At 45.1% G+C, this 27,151-nt stretch overlaps 1 protein-coding gene across 2 annotated transcripts in view; it reads right to left on the bottom strand.

The window, feature by feature from the left end:
- Positions 1–21,959, bottom strand: part of Mlxip (MLX interacting protein) — a 55,839-nt gene extending 33,880 nt beyond the window's left edge. Inside the window, exon 1 of one of the 2 annotated variants that reach the window (XM_027413996.2) lies at positions 21,433–21,959. In XM_027413996.2, the coding sequence (XP_027269797.1) occupies positions 21,433–21,845 (413 nt within the window). In that variant the 5' untranslated portion in view covers positions 21,846–21,959. The remainder of the gene's footprint in view (positions 1–21,432) is intronic. The other variant, XM_027413995.2, reaches the window with a different exon arrangement.
- Positions 21,960–27,151: the final 5,192 nt, after the last annotated feature.

Genomic DNA, 27,151 nt, shown 5'->3' with positions numbered 1-27,151 from the left:
TGTTTTGATCATCTCTATCACACAGACACTGTCAGGTGAATACTTCTTTGGTTTTTCGAGACAGGGTTTCTCTGTGTAGCCCTGTCTGTCCTGGAACTGGCTCTGTAGACCAAACTGTCCTCAAACTCACAGAGATCTGAGTCAGGTCAATACTTCGAGTGATGTGATGGGATAGTACCAGCTTTGAGTTATTACAAAAAGGATCATTCTCTCACAGCCATCTACACACAAATAAGAAAAAGTAATTCAGGATGATGATCAAGGTTTGTACACTTGACTTGGAGTTTCTAAGTCCTCACTAAGTTAATTATTCCTATTTTATATCCAATTTAACAAATTGTGCAAACCCAATAGAGTGTGAACGACTCTAGACAAAGAGAGAAGAAGCTAGGAACTGGCTACAGTGACAAGACAAGCATCTGAAAGCCAGGAGCTGAGGTGTGACTCAGGGTAGAGTGGACACTTATATTTAACATGTGTAAAACCCCAGCTCGGGAAGAGTCCAAGAGCTCTGCACATAGAAGCATACATCTCAGCAGTGGGAAATTATTAGAAATTACTCTATTAGGGGGCTGGGGAGATGGTTCCATTATAAAGTACCTGCCATACATACATGAAGACTTAAGTTTGGATGCCCAACACCCACATAAAAAGCCATCATGGTGGTACATGACTGAAATCCCAGCTCAGAGGGAGCAGAACTCACTAGTTAGCCAGCCTACCTCAAACAGTGATCTCTAGGTCCAATGAGAGACCCTGTCTCAAATACAGAGAGGGTCCGAGAGATGGCTCAACAGAGAAAAACACTTACCACACAACCTGACAACCTGAGTTTGATTGTAGAAACCAATTCCCATAAGCTGCACATGTGCACGATAGCACACACAAATCACACACACCCAATAACAATTCATTTTAAATTTTAATAAAAAGGTGTAGAGGAATTGAGAGGCACTGTGTTAACCCTAGGCTTCCACACATGAGTGTGGACACATAAACATGGACATGCAAATATACTTCCCACTCACAGACAGGAAAAATAATAATAATAAATACAGGAAACAGTATTCAGAAATGGGTTTCTAAATATTCAGTTTTACCAGGAAAGCACCTACAATTCTAGTACCTGGAAGGTAGAGGAAGAATCAGTTAAGATAATCCTCAGTAGTCAGGTTGTGGTGGCTCACGCCTTTAATCCCAGCACTAGAGGCCAGAAGATCTGTGTGAGTTCAAAGCCAGCCTGGTCTACAGAGCGAGTTCCAGGACAGACAGGGCTACACAGAGAAACCCTGTCTCGAAAAACCAACAAGATAATTCTCAGCTACATTAGACCTCCCTTCCTCCCTCCGCCTTGAATTTGTGAATAAGATGAAAGCTCACAGCTACTACAGGACCATGCCTCCCTCCCCCACACACACTCAGGATGCAGAGGCAGGCGGCAGACCTCTGAGTGTGAGGCCAGCCTGATCTACAGAGCAAGTTCCAGGACAGCCAGGGCTACACAGAGAAACCCTGTCTCGAAAACCAAACCAAAACAAACACCTGATGGTTAACAAGGGAACATGAGGTATTTTGACATGTATATTTTTTAAATTTTGTAATGGATTGTACATACATTTATCATACACACACACACACACACACACACACACACAGGGAGTGCCCTGTGGGGGTCAGAAGACAACTCTGTGGGGTTGTTCCTCTCCTTTCACCTTTACACAGATAGGTTCCAAAGCAGTGGTTCTCAACCTTCCTAATGCTGAGAACTTCCAATACAGTTCCTTATGTTGTAGTGACCTCTATAAAATTATTTTCATTGCTACTTCATAACTATTTGCTTCTATTATGAACTGTAATGTAAATATTTGATATACAGGACACATCTCCTCTGTGACCTCTGTGAAAGGATCCTTCAACTCATCCAAAGGGGTCTTAACTCACAGGTTGAGAACCACTGGTTTAGAGATTGAACCCAGGTCACTAGTTTGTTTCAATAAAACAGCTCCCACAGGCTCATATATTTGAATGTTCAGCCACCAGGGAGTGGCACTATTTGAGAAGGATTAGGAGGGTGGCCTTGTGGGAAGAGGTGTAGTCTTGTTGGAGGAGTTATGTCACTAGGGGTGGGCTCTGAGGTTTCAAAAGTCCAAGCCAGGACCCCCAGTGACTCCCTCTGTCTGCAGATCAGAGTGTAGCTCTCAATTACTTCTCCAGCACAATGCCTACCATGCCTGCCACAATGTACTTCCTCCTTCTTAGCTGTTCAGAAGTCAGTGTGTCATCATACCACCAAAGAGCAATTAATTCTAATGCACTGAGAATATCATAACCTGGTCACCACCAATACCATCCTAGGTAGCTACCTCAACCCAGCAGAGTTTTTAATGTTCTCCTCTTTTGGGACTGGGAGTTCCCAAATGTCTGGAGTCAGATTTGAGATGCAAAACTGCACTGAGGAGTGAAGGTGAGAAAATGCACTCTCAAGTTAGCTCCGAAACCAAAAGAGGTTCTGAGGCTCACTCTTTGCCTTTTGGGAGCCTAGCCAGAGGAATTCCTGGCTTTTGCTGATTATCTCTGTAGCATGGACACAAGATAGGGACAGGCATCAGGCCAAAAAATTGTTTGGGAGGTCAGTGGTGGCAGTGGCAACAGCAAACAGACAGCCATGCCAGAGCAGGTGGTCCTTCCACAAAGCAGGACAGTGCCAAGTAAGGCCAAGGCCACCATCAGGCATCACGATTCCTGGAAACGCGATGCTTCAGAGGCATTAATAAACAGCAACACTGGCTACAGCCCAGCCAAGGTGCAGGAAAGGACTGAGATGACCATGGGGACCAACCACAGCTGTCTGCTCTAGGATGGCAAAGGAAATGGTGTTCCCCCATGGGACTAGTGGTCCTCCATCCTCCAGGCCTGACCCAGGAAGAGCGGTGGCAGAGGTAGAAAAAACCAAGCCAGTTTCAGTGCACTAGAGCAATTCAAGCCAAACCAACTGGCACTTGATTCAAAACAATGGTGGCTTTGTCAGGAGATTGCAACAGCCAACAAGAGCTGGTTGAAAAACCTGCCCTCCCTCCTCATTTCTGTCCTCTAGTCCCCGTGACTTTGGGACATCATGCTAAAAAGGGGAAAACAAACTATGCACATAAGCCTACATTAGCCAACCCATAGGAGGAGGCCTCCAACTGCCCTTTGGAGATGACACACCACCACAGCCAGCTGTGGACAGGCTCCCAGGACACATTTAAATCTGACTTGCTGATAAATTCTCTGTAATCCCAGATGAGAGGAAGCAAAGGACTGAAACATGGTCTCCACAGTGTTGCCACCTATGGTACAGGACCTCAGGAAGAAAAGGCATTCAAGGCCTTGATGTGTGCTCTCAAGGTGGGGTAGCTACTCCCATCTCTAAGGCCCTAAAAGCCTCTACCTTTGGGTTTGTTAAGACACAAAACAGAACATTCCCTCCGGAGACTGGGGAGAAAAGCAGACTATAGTATTTCTCACACCACACCCTGTTCTGCTCTCTATGTCCCCACTTTACCAATGAGATTGTCACCTCCTATACTTCACATACACCCAGAGCACCAAGGAGCCAGCAAGGAGCATAACAACAAAGATAAGCAAACAGACTTATCTAGGAAGCCGCAGGTGGCCACACATGGGCCACACCTGCTCCACTGCAATCTACAGGTCTCTGGTAGCTAGAGGAGGCTGTGCATGGCACAGGTAAGCTTCACCTGCCTGTCTGCTCTCAGGTCCTGTGCAAGGACAATGCACAGCTGACTTGATAAGTGTGTTCTTTGCTTTTGTGAAGGCAGATTTTCCTGCTGCACAGCTTTCTATCAGAGTTGGTCTCTCCACCTTCCCTTTTTCACTATGTAGTCTTGACTGGCCTGGAGCTTGCTGTGCAGACCAGGCTGGCCTTGAACTCATAGACATTCATCTGCCTCTGCCTCCAGAGTGCTGAGATTAAAGGCATGCACCACTAATCTCTGTTAGTGTTTCTCATTGGGGAAAACCATGGATTTCAACAGTGGGCACTGGAGACAGAGCTCAGGGGTAGACTGCGCCCTTAGCATGTATGAAGCCTTAGGCTTGACCACTAGCATTCACAAACAAAACAACACTCATACTCAAAATTAAAGGGTAACAGAAACTTGTCTAGTGGACAAGGGCCACTCTAAGAGCAATTGCAAGAAGCCAGGGCAAGAACAGAAGGACATGGACACCTGGGCTCGAACCTTTCCCCTGGGTCCCCACCTGAATACAGTGCAAGCAGACAATCAAAGTCTGCTCCATAGGCCTTCTGGCCAGCACCCTGCCTAGTGTGCTGTTGGTAGGGCAGTCAATCCCACAGAAACTCCCTAAGCAGCTCTAAAGATGGCTGCCAAATCTGGAGGCCAGTCATCATCTTGGGACTCCTCCTGACAATGTGTTTATAGAGTTCAGCGGCTCTTCCTTTCCTGAATCAGCCAGAGTGCAGCCTGGAACTCTCCAGAACAAGAATCTAAAGCAAGCCAACAGCACAGGTCAGCTAGCTGTGGGGCACCCACCGTGCAACTGCACTCTTCATCAAGCCCTTGCTTCCAGTGTCTCCGGGGTCTGTCAGCCATCAGTTCACAACAGGGACACAAAAGCTGCTGACCAGCCCCTCTGCCAACTGTAGGAACATACATGAAAACACAAGACACTTTCAAGTAAACAACCTGGGGAACAGAAGAGGCCACTGTTAAGCTGTGCAACTGAAACCACCATTCCCATACACATCTGCCCAAATGAGGGTAGGGTGGGGTGACAAGGTGAGGGAGCTTAATGTAGTGATACAAGGCCAAAACTGTTCTCAGGGGGCAGGAGAGATGGCTCAGAGGTTAAGAGCACTGACTACTTTTCCAGAGGTCCTGAGTTCAATTCCCTGCAACCACATCGTGGCTCACAACTATCTATAATGGGATCTGGTGTCCTCTTCCGGCCTGCAGGCATACATGCAGGCAGAAAATTGTATACATAATAAATAAAATCTTAAAGGAAAAAAAAAAAACTGTTCTAGGGTAAAGGATCCTATCAGTTAGGAAAGGGAGGCAGAGGGACATTTCAGAGAATGGAGCCAACTCGGATTATGTGACAAGGATGAACAGAACAGGGCTTAGCTCAGAGTGGTGGCAAATGCCTATAATTTCAGCAGAGAAAGAGGCAGAAGGATCAAGGCCAGCCTGTGCTACATGATACCCTTTCTCCAAAAAACCAAACCAAAACCAAACAAAACACCAGGGGCCCTGAGACACTACAAAAATTACCATGAAAATAGTCCCACTGATCAACAGAGAGATTAAACAAATAATAACACATCCCACAATGAGATTCTATTGAAAACACTGCTGATGAGCATCTGGGGACTCCGAGAGGCATTCACAATCTGCTAAGAGGAAAAGAGAGCATACATACAGCATGCCAAAAACAATTTAAAAACAAGGTGTAGAAAGATAAATACTGGGAAGCTGAGAGGTTATCCCTGAGTGCTCCAATTTTTAGCTTTTCTTTTATCTATATCCATACTTGGTAAATTTTCTATAGTAAAATAAAAGTGCAGTTTAAAAGAAAAGGGTGGGTTTAAAATTTTTTTATCTATTCATTTTATCTACTCACTCACATGCCACAGCAAGCATACAGAGATCGGAGGACAACCCTGGAAAGTCAGGTTCTCCCACCATGTTGGTACCAGGAATAAAACCTAGGTTGTCAGGCTTAGTAGCAAACATATTTACCCACTGAGCCATCTCTTAAAGTCAAAATGTTATGTTAATGTTCAAAAATCACAATTGATATAGTTCATAGCTATAATCTCAACAGTGAAGAGGCTGAGGCAGGAGGGAGGCCACAAGTTTAAGACAGGGCTGGGCTACTCAGTAAGTTTCAGGCCAGTATAAGCTACAATGTTAAGACCTTGTCTCACTAAAAATAAATAAATAAATAATAAAATACCATGGACACAGAGAAATAGTGATGAGTTAAATCTGGAAAGAGGCCTGAAAATGGAGCCAAACTCCAAAGTGTCTAAGTTGAGAAAAGCTAACCCAGTGTTCATCAAACATGCTTCAGCAGAGAAAACACCGGATCTTTGATAAAAACAAATTCTATTTTAATCTTCTCAGAAGCAGAAGCAATGGCACATAAAGCTATTTGCCAACATCATTATAAATCTGATCAAAGAGATAGAAAAGAAAATAACTAGAAAGCCTGAGGAACTTATCCAAGGTGTCTTGCACAAGTGAATGTAGTCAGTCAGGCACATGTTGAGGGGGCCCTGAGAGGGTATGCCCACTGCTTTGTAAGATACTCCAAACATAAGTGCATAGACAGACAGACAGACAGACACATGATGGAGAATGCCCTTCTGTGTATGTTTATCTTATTGGTTAATGAATAAAGCACTGTTTGGCCAATGAGGCAAAAAGATAGGTGGGACTAGGAGTCAAGGAGGATTCTGGGATATTTAGTAAAAAGAAGTCTTGTGATACAGGCAGGAAGTGACATACAGGCAGACTTCATATAAGCAAGGGCAAGAAGGAAGTCATTCCTTTTTCTCTTCCTCCTGCTCTCTGCTCTGGAGCTGCCATGTGATCCCAGCAAGAGAAGATGCCAGCAGCTGGCATCCAATAAGATAAGCCTTTATGGTTGATACTTAAGACTGAGCTAGCAAGTAAGAAATCCTAGTCAGTTGGCCAAGCAGCATTTGTACCTAATATAAGTCTCTGTATGTTACTTGGAACCTTAACTTGGCAGCTGGCGGAACTCGGGAGGCCTGGCAGAAAAGACTTATTGTTACAGACTCAGACACACACACACACACACACACACACACACACACACACACACACACACACACACAGCCAGCACCATGTAGATAATAAAGTTTGTGGTTGGGAACTAATCAGGAGACCATCACAGCCTAACCTAAAGTTATAGCTTTGTTTCAACTATGACCAAAGGAAATCCAAGTGATTTCTAGTCACAGATGGCAATGAGACTGGAAGATAATGTAAAATAAAGATTAACCTAGATTCTAAAAATTTAACAAAAGGGGATGAACTGTCTGCCTCCAGGGCAAGACCATGGCTTCAGCACCTCCTAACTCAATGTAATAATGGCCTTCAAGAAGCATGCGTATCTTTGGGGTTCACTAGACAGTTTCAGATTTATTATCAGGAGGTTATGATCCTGTGACTTCAAACAGGATACATAAAACAGTGAGGGCCCCTATCGAACAGTCTTTGTGTCAAAGCCAAATGGTGGCAAACAACATACTACCTTTAGTATTTAGGTCAAGAATCAAAAATTTAAATCTAACCTAAATTCAGCCCAGATTAAACTCAGTCCCCCCCAAGTACCTAGTAACTGATAACTAAAGTTAAACCCTAAATTACAAACAAAATCAAAAGTTAAAAGTAGAGTCCTCATAAAAGTCTAGATTTCTGGGTGTGGGAGCCCTGTAGTCCAGCAACAAAGTACAATCCAACTTTTCAAATATGCCACATTTAACATTGAGCTCATGTTCCCAAATAGCAATATTCACCTGGAACTAAGTGTCAACTGCTCTCAGGCCAAGACTAGTTTACAACAGTTCCCACCACTTCCTGATGCCTTCTTGTCACTGAGGCCAAGTTTATCGATGCTTATATATTTTCCTACTAAATAGCTCCCTGTAACTATGACTCCCAATAGAGGTCGAGAAAAAATAGGGTCTCTTGTTGCAAAAGATGGCCTGCTTTTATACCCTGGCCCTTATGGACATTTAAGTTTGTGACTTTTGACCCAGATAAACAATATTAACAGAAAGGTCATAAAGGTATAGTTTTACAGACAGTAATTTGGCAAGCTCCTGGGCAAGATGTAGAAACCAATTCCCATGTCTGTGTTCTAGGGGAGCCTCACACATGGTCACTCCCCAACTATTTCTGAACAAAACAATGTATTTCTAATTACTGACCTATTGAGGACATCTAGTCCTGCATGTTCCAGATAAGATTCCATATAGATAATATCAAAATATGCAGAAAAATCTAAACTGTTTTATTTTTCCTTCTTAATGGCCAAGCATATCCCAGCACCTCTGAGGTGGAAGGAGGAAGCCCATGAGTTCAAGGCCAGCCTAGGCTACAATTCGAGATCAATTCGAGATCCTGTCTCAAAACAACAAACTAGGGCTGGGGATATAGCTTAGTGGTACAGTGCTCACCTACCACACATGGGGTCCTCAATTTCATCCACACAAAGACAAAGTAAATCAAAACAATAATCATGTCATTCCTGAGTGAAAATTTTAGCTCGTGGGCATGCTTGCGCACACACAGATGGGTCACAATGACCTAAGGCTTCCAGTCCCATGTCATTTCACATGCTTCATAGATATTTTATATTTGTCCTGTGTCTTAGTCAAGGTTTTTATTGCTGTGAAGAAACATCATGACCACAGCAACTCTTATAACAATACATTTGGCCAGGCATTGGTGGCGCACGCCTTTAATCCCAGTACTTGGGAGGATCCATGTGAGTTTGTGACCAGCCTGGTCTACAAGAGCTAGTTCCAGGACAGCCTCCAAAGCCACAGAGAAACCCTGTCTCGAAAAACCAAAAAAAAAAAAAAAAAAAAGTGGTGTATCTATGAATGAAATACTATTTCATTTAGCAAGAAGAATAAACTATGTGGCACATCTATAACACAGATAAACTTTGAAAACATGTTAAGCCAAGTATGGACATATTTCCTTGTAATCTCAGCACTTGGTAGGTGAATACAGAAGGATCAGGAGTTCAAAGTCATCTTTGTGCTACATACATACAGAGATTGAGTCCAATATGGACTATACGAGAGTGTGTCAGACACCAAAGGAAAAAAAAAAAGGAAAAGAAAAAAGAAAGTATTATACTAAGTCAAAGAAGCCAGGTTCATAAGGCTACCTATTATATGATCACATAGATATGAAATTTCCAGAAAAGGCAAATCAACAGAGAACGATTAGCAGTGACCTAGAGTTGTGGTGGAGATTGGGATTCAATATAAAGGGTGAACAATCTTGAACAATCATACTGGAGTGACGGGATTCCCTAAAACTGACTGAACTGTGACACTGGTAAGAAAGAGGGGTTTAAAAAAAAAATCTCTAAACTGCACACTTAACACATGTTATAGTCTATAAATTATACCCCATAACATTGCTTAAAAAAAAAAAAAAACTTGTTTGACAACAGATGAAAGCGTTCTGCAAGGCAGATATCATCTTGATAGTTTAAAGAACAAAAGAAGCAATTTTCACAGCCCTGCTACGCAACTGGAAAACAGCAAACTAATCCAACAATATACTGTTATATATATTTTAATAACCAGTATAAGGGGTAGGGGTGTCTGTCGCTAAGGGACACAGTACTTGTCTAGCATGCACAAGGGTTCACTCCCCAACAACATTGGAGCTGAGTGTGGTGCTACATGCCTATAATGCCAGCACTCAGGAGGCTAAGGTACAACGATTGAACATCCTTTAGCTTGAGCTATTAGGAGACTTTCTAAAAAGGAAACTCTGATCTCTTGCTCTCAGAATATTCCTCAGCAGAGAGACTGTGCCACTAAAATTCTCCAAGGTTTTTTCTCTCTAACTCAAGAGTCCCTCAATCTTTTGTTTACACCAGTCACATGACTCCATCATCTCTGAGCTAGCCTCTACGATCACCCAAGCAAGATCTTCATGCTCGTGTCTAAGGCTCAAAAGTTAAAGACAAGGAATCCTGCTTTGGGAATTATCTTTCCATCTGAGGGTTCCCTCTGGAACTATCAATGTCATTCCTTCTAGATTGTTCTGATGGTATAGTCTAATCCTAAATCCAGCAAGCAAATTAGGTTGAGGATTCTTTAGGGAATTCAAGATCAAATGATAGTCCTCTGTAACTAAACCATATGGACAAAAATATCCTTCAGGATGCATGGCAATTATGAAAAGCCCTACCACTCAGAAAACAACCTCCAAACTCAAAAGTCTCTCCTCCCAAAAGCCTCCTCAAGAGGCACAGTAGAAGTTTGGTGTGGAGGTACACACTGAACCCAGAACTAGGGAAAGAGGGATCACTGAGTTCAAAACCAACCTAATCTACAAAGCCAGTTCCAGGCCAGCCAGGTCTATACACAGAAACCCTGTCTTAAAAAAGAGAGAAAGAAAGGGGGGGGGCATAGCAGAGAGGAAGACTGTAGCACCTTTGAAAGCAGCCTTGGCTACAATGTGAGACCCTGTCTCAAACAAAATGGGGTGAGGAAAGAGTATGACTATAAGTACACAGAGCTCAGAGAGACAAGATAGAGCAACATAACCTAAAGAAGAACAAGTGTTCCTAGACTGGGCAGGATCAGGATTCAGTGTGTGATTGTGAGGACCACCCCTCTGATAGCCCTTGGCAATCTCATCTCTGGGAAGCAGCCAACACACACACTATAGTCAAGGTCCATAACATATACCAGCCACAGAGTACTGACAGCTCCAGTGGCTCAGCCATCATCTGAAAAGTCAACTCTTTCCTTCCATCCTCCCCTTGTTCTTACCCCCCCTTTCCATCTCCCATGTCTAGTTCATCAGCAAGTCCAAAACCATCTTGGATCCATCCAATTCTCACCATCTGACTGTGGACATATTAGTCTGAGAGTAGAGTTCAACAGCTTTCAAGAGGGAAGCTTGCTGGGTGATGGTGACACCACCTTTAGTCCCAGCACTCAGGAGGCAGAGGTAAAAGGATCTCTGTGATTTCGAGGCCAGCCTGGTCTATAGAGCTAATTCAAGGATAGGCTTCAAAGCTACACAGAGAAACCTTGCCCCTGCCTCAAAAGAGAGAGAGGCTTACCAGCAGTTGTGGTGGCACATGCCTTTAATCCCAGTATTTGGGAGGCAGAGACAGGCGGATCTCTGCAAGTTCAAGGCCAGTCTGGACTTCTTGTGTCCTAGGACAGTCAGGGCTATACAGAAAGACCCTGTCTTTAAAACAAAATTAAAAAATAAAAATGAGGGATGCTCAATTCAAGTCTGGCCTCTATAGACTAGTTTCCTATAATCACCAGTAGATGAGCCACAGTGAGCTGCCTGTGGAGGTAAATTAGTATTCTAATTCAGTAAGAATAGCGTCCTCATTCCCACTACAAGTCACAAGTCCTCTTGCTCCTTTAAGATCTCCTCTTTCCACTGTCTGTGCCCAATATCTAGTCCTGCTGGTCTTTCTAATGCTAAAATGTGCCATGCTCACACCACCTTGGGCCTCTTCTACCATCCAGGCCTGGCTTTTACTTTCCACTTAGGTTTCAGGTTAACCTGAAATGTCACCTCCTCAGTACACATCTCTGAGCAGCTCAAAGTATCATCTGCCCACCCTTCCCAAACCCACTGTACTATCCTTTGTTTTGTTTCATGGCACTCAAATACAAAATCCAATTTGCTTACTCATTCCTGTCAGAAAGGAAGTTTCATGATGGAGACAGAGAGCTAATTCGTCTACTGTACTTCCAGCCTGACCAGTGCCCTGCGACACAAGATGACCTCATGAATACATGTTAGGAAATGAGCACTTGATTTGGCAGCAGACAAACCAAAATCACAGCCAGACTCCAATTGTAGCTGGAAAGGTTCTGCTCAGTGAGAAACCCACCCAGCCTTCCCCTTTACCACCTTGTCAAACACTGAGACTGGAGACTATACGGTTAATTTAACAAGACCAAAGAGCTCTCATGGTAACAGGAAGTTCAGCAAGATCTGCATGGGAACACTGGCCATGCAACTCAAGGATGCAGAAGCTCCTGCAGCAGAGGACAAGAAAGAAGACTGAGGGGAGCACTGTAGACAGCAGGAGTGAGACTGTCAAGGAAAGTCACTTTTTTGAGGGTGGTTCCAGACAGGGTTTTCCTGTATATCCCTGGCTGTCCTGGAACTCTATCTGTAGACCAGGCTGGCCTCGAACTCAGAGATCTGTCTGCCTCTGCCTTGAGTGCTGGGATTAAAGGCATCCCCACTGACCGGCTGGAAAGTCACTTCTTTTTATTATTATTATTATTATTATTATTATTATTATTATTTTATTTTAGAGGCACTCATATTTACATATCCATCCCCCATTCCCTTGCCCGCCCATCCTCCCATGTTCCCCACCAACCCCTCCAACTCACCTCCCACCTCCTCCCCAGGGATAGTGAGGCCCTCCCAGCTGTACCTGGGCTGCAATAGTATCCCTCCATAGGGAATGGACTCCCAAAGTCCATTTGTGCTCTAGGGATAAACACTGGCTCCACTGTTAGAGGTCCCATAGACTATCTTGGCCTCCTAGCTGGCACCCACATTCAAATGGCTTGGTTTGGTCCAATGCTGGTTCTCCAGCTTTACGACTAGGGTCTCTGTGCTCTCACTGGGTCAGGTCAACTGTTTCTGTAGGTTTCTCCAGCACTGTCTTGGCTCCTTTGCTCAGCAGCTGATCGAAGCAGAAACAGGCACCCACAGCTAAGCCCTGAACCATACTCCTGAGCAAAGGAAAATTACTTCTTGATGGAACAGTAAAGAAGGTTCTCTTGTCCTGCTGAGAATGAGGGCCCCGGTTCTTCTTGCTCCAGTCTCCATAACCCTCTTGTAATCAAGCAGGATCCAACATTGGTGTGGAATAACAGGCGCCCTTCCTTAGGTTTGCATCAGAGAGCTTGTGGTCCAAACAGCTCAACCTGAAACACAAGCCTTTGTGGCCTGGAATTCTAACCACGCAAAGAAGTTCCAACAGAAGACAGAAGCCACAGACACTGGTTGCCTGAACTGCACATTTTATACCCAGTAGGTAATTTGACCCTGGAGAAAGAATAATCTGAATCTTTCATGGACCATTGTAGAAATCCTTCAAAACAAGTCAAATCCATTGCACTCGGGAGGGAGAGGCAGGGGATCTCTGTGGGTTTGAGACCAGCCTGGTCTACATGGTGAGTTTCAAGACAGCCAGGGCTACATAGTAAAACCCTGTCTGGAAGAAAAACAACAACAACAAAAGAGTTCAAAGTCAGAGGGCTGGCAAGATGCTCAGTGCTTAAGAGCACTTGCTCTTCCAGAAAGTCAAGCCTCCGTTCCCAGCACTCACATGGCACTCAAAACTGTCCATAGCTACAGTTTTAAGGGAGCTGACACACTCTTCTGACCTACACAGGCACCAGGCATGACACAGTGCATAGACATACATGCACATAAACAAATTTAAAAGAGGAAAAAACTGTAAAGATATAAATTTTTAAAAAGAGTTAAAGGTCAGGCTGGGGAGGTGCCTCAATGGGTAAAGTGAGGATCCCCATAAAACTGGATACAAGAGTCAGCATCTGTAATCCCAGCACTTCTAATAGCAACATATGAGGCAGTGACAGGCGAAACCCTAGCAGCTTGAGAGCCAGGAAGTCTAGCATATACACTGGCAGACAAGAGGCCCTGTCCCAAGCAAGGTAGAAGACAAGAACCAACACCAAGGGAGGGCTGCCTCCACATGGCCTGAGTGTACACACACACTCTGCCCCCTCTCCTCTCTCTCTCTCTCTCTCTCTCTCTCTCTCTCTCTCTCTCTCTCTCTCTCTCTCTCTCTCTCATACACACACACAGGACTACATGAGACCCTGTCTCAAAAACATAACGAAATAAAAATGTCAAACTGAAGCTAGACATAGTGGCTTGGACTTATAATCCCAGCCATCTGGAAAGCTGAGACAGGAAAACCCCAAATTCAGGCCAGTTTGGGCAACTTAGTGAGACTCTGTCTCAAAATAAAAGGTAAAAGGTATAGCTGTGTCTCAGAGGGAGATGAGTCCTAGGTTCAATGCCCAGTACCCAAACAAAAACATCAAACTGACTTTCTACAATACCCTATTACAGAAATTGCACCAGGCAGAACAAGGACATATAGACTACAGATATTTCCTTTGATCAGGGCTTGTCCATCACTAGAGCCCCCTGAACCAATGCTCAATACATTCAGGATAGATAAGTATCATTCAAGGGTGAGCTGCATGCTCTTCTGTGAAGGAAGAAGGCTTGAAGACATCCTTACCAAGCTCAGTGAGCAAAAAAGAGAAGTTAAGTGCTTAGAAACATTTTCTCAAGAAACTGAGGTCAGGCTCAGTGCTGCACCACTGTAATACCTATACTTGAGAGGCTTCTACAAGAGGATTGTGAGTTCATTGAAAAGCTGTCAACAGAAAAGAAGAAAAAAGGTGTTAGAAAGGTGGTTTAGTGGGTAAGAGCACTTGCACAGCAAGCATGAAAAGTTCAGATCCCAGCACCCACAAAAAAGCTCGGTACCGCTGTGCACAGTGAAGTGCAGAGACAGGCCATCAGCAGGGTGCTCTGGCCTCCAGCTCAGCTACTGAGAGACTCTTTCTCAAGGGAATAAGAGTGATAGAGCAGGACACCTGACATCCTTCCCTGGCCTCCTCACACCCCACACACATACACACAAAGGTATTTACACACTCCAAAAAAGAGAAAAAAGCTGGACATGGTGGCGCACGCCTTTAATAACAGCACTCGGGAGGCAGAGGCAGGTGAACCTCTGTGTAGTGAGTTCCAGGATAGCCAGGGCCATACAGAAAGATCCTACCTCCCCCACCCACGCCCCAAAAAAAGGAAAAAAAAAAAGGGAAAAAAATTTTGAAAGTTTCCTATTGGTGCTATAATTTAGTGATACAGAAATGAATTTACTATTTCATAATCCTCAAGGTCAAATATCAAATTTAGGTTTCACAGGGCTAAAACCAAGTTTCAGTAGGCCTGCATGCCTTCTAGAATGCTAAGAGAGATGCTGCTTCCTTGTTGCCTACTCTTTTAAGGCTACCCAAATTCCTTAGCTCAATCTCTTCCTCCTCTTCTTCAAAGATAGCTAAATCAGCATGAGTCTTCTATTGTGATCGCTCCAGTTCTCTCTTCTACTTGTTAAGGACCCTTGTGCTTACAATGGGCCCACTCAGATAATCCAGGATAATTAGCTGATGAGCAAACTTAATTCCATCTCAGCCTTAAATCCACTTTGCTGTGTAACAACATATTCACAAGATTCAGGAACCAGGACAAAACCATCTTTTTGTTGTTACATTTACTGTGTGTGTGTGTGTGTGTGTGTGTGTGTGTGTGTGTGTGTGTAAGAAAAACATTTTAGGAGTTGGTTCTTTCTTCTTCTGGGAGTCTGTACTCCCTCCCCTTTCTACCATGTGGGTTGTCAGGTTTGCTGGCAAAATCCACCAAGCTGTCTCATCAACCCCAACATAGACATCTTTAAGAGTACTGTTAACCTGCCTATCATACCATCCAGGTGGGCAACAATACAAATGTCCCCCAACAAAGGCTCATCCCACTGTTTCATTCCACACCAACACTCCCTAAAGCACCAATCCATACAGTTATCTTCAAAGAACCGAAAGAAAGGTAAGCAAGATTCAACAAGGGCAAGTTTGTAAAGTTGGTTCCAGATTCTGGAGAATCTGTCTCAATTCAACACACATTTCTTAATCACATAGTCGTGTTAGAGGTGCTATTGGGCTCCACAGGGACCTCAGAGGTGATGACAGCAGCTTAGTCAGAACCATATAGTCATCACATACAAGGCTAAACCAAGTAAGGGTGGTAGCTTTCCAAAGGATATGAGGTTCATTCACTTGGAAAAGGCTCAGGTTGAAGGAAGCACAAAATTCAGCAAGTGGGGATAAGATTCTAAGTAGCCCAAGACATCCACCTTCCCATCTGGGTTGTCCCAAGTGTCTTACAGCCACAGAGGAACTAGAACCTTCATTTCCTCTACCATGGAATTCTAGGCTTTTGTAAGCAGATGAGTGGGGAACTTTTCAGTTCAAGAGACTTTTCCTGGACTGAGGGTGCAGCTCAGCAGTAAAATAAATATCTAAAATGCATGAGATCCTAGGAATTACAGCTAGCAAGATGGATGGTTCAGTGGACAAAGGTGCTTGCTGCCAAGCCTGAGGAGCTGAGTTTAATCCACAGGCCTCACTCACATGGCAGAAGAGTAGAACCTACTCCTTACACACTGACTTGTCACCTGTACTACATGCAAAGGAAGCAGGCATAGGCACATCCCTGAAACTCACTGGCCGGCCAGCCTAGCTAATGATCTCTGAGTTCATCCAGAAACTGTATCTCAAAACCTAAGGTGGAAGTTTAAAAGATAATAAAGTAGAGAGCAACAGAGAAAGATAATGGATACTAACCTCTGACCTCTGCATGCCTATCATAAGATTCCTCTAGATCAGCAGTTCCCAACCTTCTAATGCTGCGACCCTTTAATACAGTTCCTCATGCTGTGGTGACCCCAACCAGAAAATTATTTTCATTGCTACTTCATAACTGTGATTTCCCTATTGTTATGAATTGTAATATGAATATCTGATATGCAGAGCCCACAGGTTGAGAACCTCTGCTCTAGTGGGACCTGTAGCTCGGATGGCAGAGTACTTGCCTGGTACTTACGTCCCAGGCACAAAGCCCTGGGTTTGATCTGCAGTACCACATGAAAAAACAGGTATGTTAGTACAAACCTGTAATCTCAGCACTCAGAGTCAGAGGCAAAAGGATATATATATATATCAGCTCCTAATTTAAAAATCTTAAGGGCTGGCAAGATGGCTCAGAGGTTAAAAAACTCTTAACAATATGGTAGGCAGAGAGAACTCAGCTCTTCAGCAGTTGTTATCTGACCTACACACCTACACACACACACTTTTTTTTAAAGTCTCAAAAAAAAAAAACAAAAAATAAAAAAATAAAAAAGTCTCTTCAATTTCCACTTAAATATCACTTACCAAAAAAACTACTACTATGCCTAAATACAAAAAAGACCATTTCTAGGTCCAGCAAAATGGCTTTGCAGATAAGAGGTGCTTGCTGCCAAGCCTGACACTGAGTTTGATATCTGGCATCTATATAATGGAAGGAGAAAACTTACTTACAAGTTGCCCTCTGATCTCAACATACACACATACACACTAAATAAATAAATGTAACAATTTTTTTCAAAAGATCACTTGCTATCCTCTGATACATACCAAAAGAAGTTCATTTAAAAAACAGAGAAGTGAAACCAAAACCAACCACAAAAGCTACACACTAGAAGTGTTCAGGATCTGTATTGGGGGAGGGGAGTATACACGCATGACATTCCTTAAAATGTTAAAAGGGCAAGAACCATGACCTATGTGTTAAAGTGTAGCTCCACTATAGAGGCCTTGGATAGACCCAGCCAAACCAAGAATGCTTCTATGTAGTATTTGCCAGACAGGCCTTTGAAAGCTTCACTGGTAGATTCCAATAAGACACACTGTTTTCTTCAGTTTATAGATGAGAAACTTCAATGGTGATAGATGGTGATGTCTGTTTGTTTGTTTGGAGACAGGGTTGCCCTGGACAGCCCAGGCTGGCCTTGAACTCATGAAGTTCCTTCTTAGCCTTTCCTATGTTGTAACTGATGTTATATACTACCAGCCTAGCTCAACCATCAGATGACTGAGGATAGAGTGTTAAAATTCTACATTGTCCACCCTTTACACTCAATTTTATAACCCTTCCTTCACCTGCAATTTGCCAGGTACCAGACCCAGTCACAGACATTATCACAGTTAATCTTCAATTCCACCCTGCAGGGAAGTTTTATCCACTTCATTCTAGAGCAATGACAGGATGGCTTAGGAAAGGAAAGCCAGGCTGCTCTCCCCTGTCATCTGTCACTTAAGTTTGCCTTGAAGAGAGACACTTTCTTTCCCTACAAGATGTCCCAGAGATTGAGCACACGTTTTTTTTTAGATTCAAACCAAGGCGCTTCCCTCAGGGCTACTTACCAGAGTGGGAAGGACATGGGTTTTTAAAAACCCAGCTCTGAGGAAACTGGAACCCCATTTTATGACCACTGATCAAGCAGGCCAATGAACATATCCACAGGCCTCAGTACCCCCAAATCTACCACATGGCCAGAGTTTGGTCAAACAGTTCAGCTGCCTCTGTAATCCTAGCACTAGAAGGCTGAGGCAGGAGGATTTCAGTTAAGTTTCAGGCCAGCCTGACCTACAAAACAAATCCAAGTCCAACTCCAAAATAATAAAAAAGCCTTTGCTCCATCCTGTTCATGATTCTTAGACCACCTCTCAGGATTGGGTGAAAATAACCATAACTTCCCCTGTACTTGGTTCCTACTCCAAAAAGCTGTTGCACCTCATCTGGACATAGCTGGGAGGCAGCAGTTAACAGGAAACTAAACAAAAGAAAACAAAAAAGAAAAGCACAGAATGTACCAGAGTTAGGCAGTAGAACCAAGAGCCCTTGGAACAGACTGGAAGCTGGAGACAGAAACAATCTAGGCCAGAAACAGTCACACAGAAGACCCAGCTGGCCTTCCTCCCAGGCCAAACAGAAGAAACCTGGACAAGTGAAGGCTCTGACCCCATGCAAGGGCAAGCCAAAGAGATCTGAACTAGGTCTGCTTTCCTACCCTACTGGGAGCTTACTTCTCTGAAAGCAGCTGATGGCTATGACAGGTAAGCTGAATTCAGAAACCCAGCTTTCTCTAGATTCTCAGTTAATCTGTACCAAATGTCCATGCTGCCAATAAAACTCAGTGAAGGCCACATCAGCCTCCCATGGACACAAACAGCATCTTCATAGGACTTTACCAGCAGATGCCCATCCAGGAACCTTTGGTGGTAAACCTAGGTACTACTACTAGACATGAGGAATACTAACTAGGCTAGACATGAGAAACAACAACAAAAACAAGTGAGCCCATGAGGCTGGAGTTCTTGCACCAAACAGGAATACATTTTGCAATCAAGAAAATTAACTCAGTAATGGCCAGGTGCCAAAATATTTCTGAAAGAAATGGGAGGTGGGATTACTCTGTTGGTGCTGTTTAATAATCCTTTAGGTTATCCACATAGAGCACAAAGGGAGACTGGCTTAGTTTTCGTTTGGCAGAGCTTACTAAGTGAGGCCTTTCTAGCCCAAGCTTCCAATGGCTCAAGCAGCTTTCTCTCCCTATACATACAGAAGTTTATATTAAAGTTAAAAAAAAAAAAAAGAGATTGTGTTCTCTTAATAAACAATTCCTGTCCTTTGCCTCTGGTTTTGTTTGAAAAGCCTTTCTCAAAGAATAGCGTATGCTGTAATCTAATTGAGTCTGATTCCAATATAAGTGCTCAAAATAAGAGACTGAGGGTGCACAGGACTGCAACTTCACTGTCATGTTTGTTTAAAAACAGACTATCTTCACAGGCTCAGTGCTAGCTCAAACTGGCACGATCTAAGAGTCAGAGCAAAGACTGGCCAATGTGCCATGTAAAGGTGATAGAAGGAAGAGCCATGCTACAGGAATGAACCATCAGGGAAACCTTCAAGAGAGGAAATAGGGGTAAGGGTGCATTTCAGAAACAAAACAAAGGAACCAGTTGACTAATCATTTATTCCAGAGGGGAAAATGCCATCCAGAGCCAACTATCTAGTATTTTAACTTCAGGCAATTGAGTAAAGCTTTTAAAATCCAAATGGATTTATTTACTGGGCTCATTATCTATCTCCCTGAGAGAGAGAAAAAGATTGTGGGGGGAAGGAGAAGAGGGAGAGTGAGAGAGAGATGGGAGAGTTGCTTTAACCCACAAATTTAAAACCAGCCTCCCAAAGCTCGACCAGTCTCAAAAACCAAAACAAGCCGGTGTTGGTGGCACACACCTTTAATCCCAGCACTCAGGAGGCAGAGGCAGGTGGATCTCTGTGAGTTTGACACCAGCCTGGTCTACAAGAGCTAGTTCTAGGACAGTCTCCAAAGCCACAGAGAAACCCTGTCTGGAAAAAAACAAACAAACAATAGTAAAAACCATAAAGTTCGATACTTACATATGAAAATGTCATACTAAACCTACTATTTTGCAGGCTAACTTTAAAACTTAATTTAAAAACAAAACTGAAACAGGGCTGGCTGGCCATGGTAGCACATGCCTGATATCCCAGCCCTTGGGAGGCTAAAGCTGGAGGATTACTGCAAGGTCGAGGCCAGTCTAGATTACATAGTGAGTTCCTGGATACTTGGATCTCAAGATAACACAAAAGGACTAGAAATATCCCTACTCTTCCTTCCACGGTCTCTGGAGTTACCTGGGAAACTTCTGCTGTGCTGCCGGCTGTGCAGGACTCAAAGCCTAAGCTAGTACAGTTTCTAAAGCAAGAGGCCCAATCAGCAAGGATCCCAAAGGAAGTTATTACACACTGGGCTGCTCCAGCAGGAGTTCACTGAAGGCCTGTGGCTGAGGCAGACCTACCTAAAGTGAGTGCCTAACAGACATACTGAAGAAGAGTGAGAGGGTGGAAAGAGAGGTAAACTCTCCAGGGAAAGGCATTTCTACTAGTTTGAGAAAAGGGGTCTCTGTCCAAAGCTGAATCCCTGTTTCAGGACAATGTCTGGAATGTCAGTCTTATAAACTGACACTTCACACAAAGATCGATCGTTCTAGGGACAACCAGAAAATCCTCTAGCTAGCCCTGGGCATGGAAGGCATATGTTTATGATCCCAGAACTTGCGATGTGAAAGCAGTAAGGTCAGGAAGAGTTTAAGACCAGCCTCTACTACAAAAGCAAGTTTGAGAGGCACCTGGGCTACAAGAGACTCTAGCTCAGAAAGAAAAAAAGAAAGACCTTCCATTTTTGCCAGGGAAATAGACTGCAACTCCTGCAACTGGAGCTCCTCAAGGCCTCCTAAGTGCATCAAGGAGCCCTGCCTCAGAACTTCCCAGTAAATGAGATGTGAAAGAACCCAGACTCCAGATGCACGGACAATCAGGAAAAGTCACTAACATTTAAGGAGTGCCTAATACACACTTCACCTATCTCAATTCATCCCTGGAAGAGCCTTCTGGAGGTCGACACTACTGTCACCCCCTCTTTATAAACGAGGAAATAGGCTCCAGGGCGTTACACAATCACTAGATAGTGCAGCCAGCGCCCTAGACACCCTGGACAGGTGATCTTAACCGTTGGGTGGTGCTGGTAACACACAAAGCAGTAGAGGGAAGGGGTTCACAGAGCCAGGTAAAACAACACGCAAACTGAAGCTACACCTAATTCTTGTCCAAAACCGGACCCGCGGGCACCAGAGGAGGGGAGGGCCTGGATGGGGAACACGAAGCCGGAAGAACCCAGGCACTGCTGCCAGGGCTACAGGCCAGAATCCTATCTCCTCTCTCAACGGTAGAGACCCCAGACCCACAAATCCCCCTAGAAGCAGCCCCCAAAGGGACAGCGTGAAGCCAAATGGCCACGATGATTTTGTCAAAGAGACGCTGGAGTGAAGATGGGGGGGGGGGTTCGGCCAGGTCCGGGAGAGGGATGGGGGCGTCACCGAGTCCCTACCTGTAGGCCAGGGTCATGCACTCGAAGAGCTTGGTGAGCGAAGCATCAATGGACAGATGGCAGGAGCTGGTCTTGCCAAAACTATAGGTCTGGCACGTCTGCTTGTTGACCGTGTCGAAATCATAGCCTTTCTTGGGCGGGTGCTCGCGGTGCGGAGAGGACACCATGAAGTGGCCGCTGTGGATGATCTGCTGCCGGCGCGGAGGCTCCTCGCGGCCCGGCCCGGCCCGGGGTGGCAGCGGGGCGGCACTCGCGTGGGCCCGGGATGAGGTGGCCACGCCGGAGGGGGGCGGCGGAGACGGTTCGTCTGTGTCCGAGTCGTCGTCGTCCTCCGGCACCTGAGGTTTGAGCAGCACCGAGCGGCCCCGACCGCGGGGCCGACGCGGCGAACACATGAAAACGTCGGCAGCCATGAAGAGAGCCTGGTCCGGGGCATCCCCCGGGAGCCGGGACGACGTGGAGCGAGGGGGACGAGGGGGACGAGGGGGACGAGGGGGACGAGGGGGACGAGGGGCCGCCGGACGGGCCCGGCCCTCGCGCAGACTGCCCGGGAACGCACGGCCCGAGGGGGAGGGCGCCGGCCTCTCATGCTGTCTCAGCCAATCGGAAGCCTGCGTCTACCTCTTAAAGGCGCAGGGGAACCTTTCCTTATCTAGGCGGACAAAAAAAAAAAAAAAAAAGAGCCCGGAGGCCACGCCTCCATGCCCCGCCCCTGGCTGTCCTCTTTCCCCTCCGGGCCGGGGCTGGCCGGGGAAGCCAGGCCGCGCCCCTCCGCAGCGTCTGTGCCGGGGGAGGTATTGGCTCTCCCCTCCTCTAAGTACGGCCCCAGCCTCTGCCCCGCCTCCGCCACACCCGGAGCTCGGGGATCGCCCGGAGGCCTCACTGCGGGCGAACCGGGCTCTCCACGTGGTGGGTAGGGGTGGGGCTCCTTCCCCTCTCGTGCCAGCTTTCCCCCTCCATACCCGGAACTGAGTCCTCAAAAAGCCTTCCTGATTTTGTGGGGCGTGAAGACTACCGTTCCCATTTTGTTGATGCGAAGATCGAGTCGCCTGAACCCTAAGGGACCTTCCTAAGGTTCCAACAGGACCAGGAGCATGACTCATGGAGTCCTCACACCCTTAGGGGCAGAAACTGGCTCTCCCGGGTTGAGGCTTGTCCCCTGGGCATCACCGCCCTTAAAGGATCGAGCCCTGCACCTCCAGACCCAGCAACTTCAGCTACAAATCAAAATACGGTCGCTATTGTTTGGAAGTTTGGCCCAGAAACCAAATTCCAAAAGGGGAAGTTCTGAGCTTTCTTCGCTGCAATTCCTATGCCTCAGAAAGTTGTATCCACCTAAAAATAGCAATGAGCCAGTCATGGTAATGCATGCGCATGCCTGCAACCCCAACAGGAGGGAAGCAGAAGGCGGGAATATCAGAAGTTCCCAAAATCTTAGGTTAGCTTGGACTACATGCGACTGGCTCTCCCCCGCCCCACAAAACACACACACACCCTTTTTAATGTTTTTTCAAGACAGGGTTTCTCTGTGTAACTAACTGGCTGTGTTCCTGGCTGTCCTGGAACTCACTTTGTAGACCAGATTGGCCTCAAACAGTTCCACCTGCCTCTGCCTCCTGAGTGCTAGGACTAAAGGTGAGTGCTGCCACCACCCGACTTTTTTTTTTTTTTTAAGATTTATTTATTTATTTATCATGTATACAGTGCGTACCAGAAGAGGGCACCAGATCACATTGCAGATGATTGTGAGCCACCATGTGGTTGCTGGGAATTGAACTCAGAACCTCTGGAAGAACAGTCAGTGCTCTTAACCCCTGAGCCATCTCTCCAGCCCCACCACCCGAGTTTTTAAGGAAGTCCAGTGAAATGGTTCAGCAGATGAAAGCACTTGTTGCTGACCCTAACTCCAGTTCTGGGGCCCACATAATAGAAAAAGGCTCCAGCAAACTATCCTCTGACGTCCATACTGTGACATCCGTGCCACCCACATTAATAAATGTTTAAAAAAAAAAAAAGATTTTGAGACAAGGTCTCTATGTAGTCCTTATGTAGACCAGGCTGGCCTTGAACTCAAAGATCCTCCTGCTTCTGTCTCCCAGAAGATTTTTTAAAAAATAAATAATAAGGCCAGGGGGCTGGAGAGATGGCTTAGAGGTTATGAGAACTCACTGCTCTTCCAGAGGTTTTGAGTTCAATTCCCAGCACCCACATGGTGGCTCACAACCGTCTGTAATGTGATCTGGTGCCCTCTTCTGGCCTGGAGGCATACATGCAGACAGAACACTGTATACATAATAAATAAATCTTTAAAAAAAAAAAAGAAAGAAAGAAAAGAAAAAGATTAAGGCCAGTAATTCTAGCACTGAGGAGGATCAATCCAAATTCAAGACCAACCTGGTCTATATAGGGAGTTCCAGGCCAGCCAGGACAACATATAGGCACCCACCTTTTTAAAAAGTGGAAGCTGGGAGATTATAAGAGAGGAGAGAATCAGGGTATCTTCTATATATTACAGGGAAGCTACACCCATGAAATCTCCATGACCTAAACAAGACCTACAAAATGACAGCATGAGTTAACATCCCAACATATATGGGGGAATATCAGAAGGCCTCTCTCCTAAATGAAGAGTTACAGGCAATGAAAGACTGCTGAGAGGGAGAGTTCATCTTCTCCCGTGAGAAGATAGACAGGTCATCCAAATAGTCACCACTAAATACACAGAGCAACACTAAAGGGACTCAGAAGGCTATATTTATATATGTACATGTGTGTGCCTCCATGTTTAGAAACAATAATTAAAGAAGAAGAGGTCTTATTTCAGAGGGAGTGAGAAGAGAGGAGTTGGAGGGGGGAGGGGGTATAATTGATGTAAATACAGTACACACCTGTGAAATTATATTTAAAAGTGTAAAAGCCTGGGCATCATGATGGCGCACGCCTTTAATCTCAACACTCGGGAGACAGAGGCAAGTGGATCCATGTGAGTTCAAGGCCAGCCTGGTTTACATAGTTGAGTTCCAGGACAGCCAGGGCTACACAGAGAAACCTGGTCTTGAAAACAAACAAACCAAAAATACCCATACATATAAAATGTTGGCGCTGGAGAGATGGTTCAGTGGTTAAAAGAACTGGCTGCTTTTCCAAGGATTCTAAGTTCAATTCCCAGCAACCACATGGCATCTCACAACCATGTATAATGGGATGCAATGCCCTCTTCTGGCCTGCAGCCATTCATGCAGAGTCCTCATATAAACAAACAAATATAAATAAGTTAAAAAGCAAATCACAAAAAACCTGGAAACAGTAATGGGGGTTATAGATAGCACAGGTAGTCCCCTAGGTACTAGGAATGCTGAGGCAGGAGTCCAAGACTAGTCTAGAGGTGATGGGGGAGGTCCTTCTGTGTATATGTTTTATCTTATTGGTTGATAAATAAAGCACGGTTGGCCAAAATGGAAGCAAGTTAGGCGGGACTAGGAGAGAAAGAGGATTCTGGGGAATGTAGGAAAGAAAGTCGCCATGTGATCCCAGGAAGAAAGGACACATAAGGCCAGCGTCCTCTGTGAGATAAGTCCTTATAAAAATATATAGATTAGTAGTTATGGTTGATAATTAAGACTGAGCTAGCAAGGCAGAGGCAGGCAGATCTCTTGGAGTTCCAGGCCAGCCTATCGTACATAGTGAATTCCAGGTCAGCCAGAGGTACATAGTGAGATCATCTCAATAAATAAATTAGGTTTCTCAGGGTTTCTATAGTTGTGATAAACACTGTAACCAAAAATAACTTGGGGAGGGGCTGGAGAGATGGCTCAGAGGTTAAGAGCACCGACTGCTCTTCCAGAGGTCCTGAGTTCAATTCCCAGCAACCACATGGTGGCTCACAGCCATCCATTATGAGATCTGGTGCCCTCTGCTGGTGTGCAGATATACATGGAAGCAGAATGTTGTATACATAATAAATAAATATTAAAAAAAAATAACTTGTGGAGTAAAGGGTTTATTTCAGCCTACAGTTTCATGGCAAAGTCCATCATTGAGGGAAGTCAGGACAGGAACTCAACCAGGGCAGGAATCTGGAGGCAGGAGCTTACCCAGAGCCCATGGATAAGTACTGTTTACTGGCTTGATCTCTCCTGGCTTGCTCAACCTGCTTTCTTATAGCATGCTGGACCACCATCCCCCACTCAGGGGTGACCCCACCCACAGTGAGCTGGAACCGCCCACATCGTTCATCAATCAAGAAAATTCACGTGCATGGCAGGCTTGCACACCGGGCAGTCTAGCTGGAGCATTTTCACAGGTGAATTTCTCTCTTCCAAAATGACTCTAGCTTGTATCGAGTTGACATAAAACTAGCTGGCACTACCAGGCTAATCATTTTTTTTGTTTTGTTTTGGTTTTGGTTTTTCGAGACAGGGTTTCTCTGTGTAGCTTTGGAGCCTATCCTGGCACTCGATCTATAGACCAGGCTGGCCTCGAACTCACAGAGATCTGCCTGCCTCTGCCTCCCGAGTGCCGGGATTAAAGGCATGTGCCACCAATGCCCAGCACAGGCTAGTCTTAAACTCCTTGTCACAGATGATCCTCCTGCCTCAGACTTCTTACCAGTTGGGAACTGGTTATATCAGCCATGTTAGTTTGCTTGCTTGTTTTTATATTTCTAAAAATAATTTCATACATAAATCCACAGACATTCATGTGCACATACCCACATGTAGACACACACATACACATCGTCAAAAATAATAAGGATAAAGTTTTGAAGAAGAGGTTATCCAGGGCTAGATGGCTCAGTGGTTAGGGGCATTGGCTGTTCTTCCAGAGGACCCAGGTTCAATTCCCAGCACCTACATGGCAGCTTACAACTATCTGTAACTCCAAGATCTGACACCCTCACACAGACATACGTGCAGGCAAAACACCAATGCACATAAAATAAAAATAAATTAATTAAAGAAAAAAAAAAAGAAGAGGTTATCCTAAGGATGTGTGTTCAAGTGAAGCCACATCATCACAGGCATTTACAAAGCTGCTTTTTGGGAGGAAAAAAAGCATCGACTCCTTACTTTGGCCCACGGGAGAACTAAAAGCAAAGCCTTACACATGTCTGCCTCCATTCTGTGTCTGCTTGACTCTGCAGAGGCACATTAAAATCACTGAAGGGGTGTTAGTCTACCTGAACTATCTCACCCCTCTTCAAGGCTGAAGACACAAAAATAAGTCATTTTCCTAAATGACAGTTACCTTGGGTTCCAGAACATAGCTTCCAGTGACAACATCTTCCCCTGTACCCATCCAACCCCTCTAAAACATGGAAGTAGTCTAGGATGGGAGGCTACACCCGGGAGGGAGCAGTTCTTACTGGTCCCCCACTGGTGATGGCAGTTGTAACATCCTCTTCAGACCCCTTCGGACAGAACCTGAACTGAGACAATGCTCAAGTCATACCTGGAGCAGAGCTTTTGCCCCCTGCTCCAATTATGCTCTCTGAAGTTCACAGAAGGGCTACAGAGATGGCTCAGCAGTTTAGAGTACCTGCTGTCTTGCAGAGGGCCTGGGTTGGATTCCCAGCACACACATAGTGGCTCACGACCACCTCTGACTGCAGCTGCAGGAGATTCAAGGCCTCTGGTGACTTCAGATGCCAAGCATGCATATGCTTCACATACGTACATGTAGGCAAAACATGCATATGCACAAAAATAAGTAATAAATC

This window comes from Cricetulus griseus, chromosome 4, assembly GCF_003668045.3.
Source record: "Cricetulus griseus strain 17A/GY chromosome 4, alternate assembly CriGri-PICRH-1.0, whole genome shotgun sequence".
NCBI lineage: Eukaryota > Metazoa > Chordata > Mammalia > Rodentia > Cricetidae > Cricetulus > Cricetulus griseus.
Note: the sequence above shows the minus strand (reverse complement) of the source record. Positions and strands in the feature narration are given on the sequence as shown.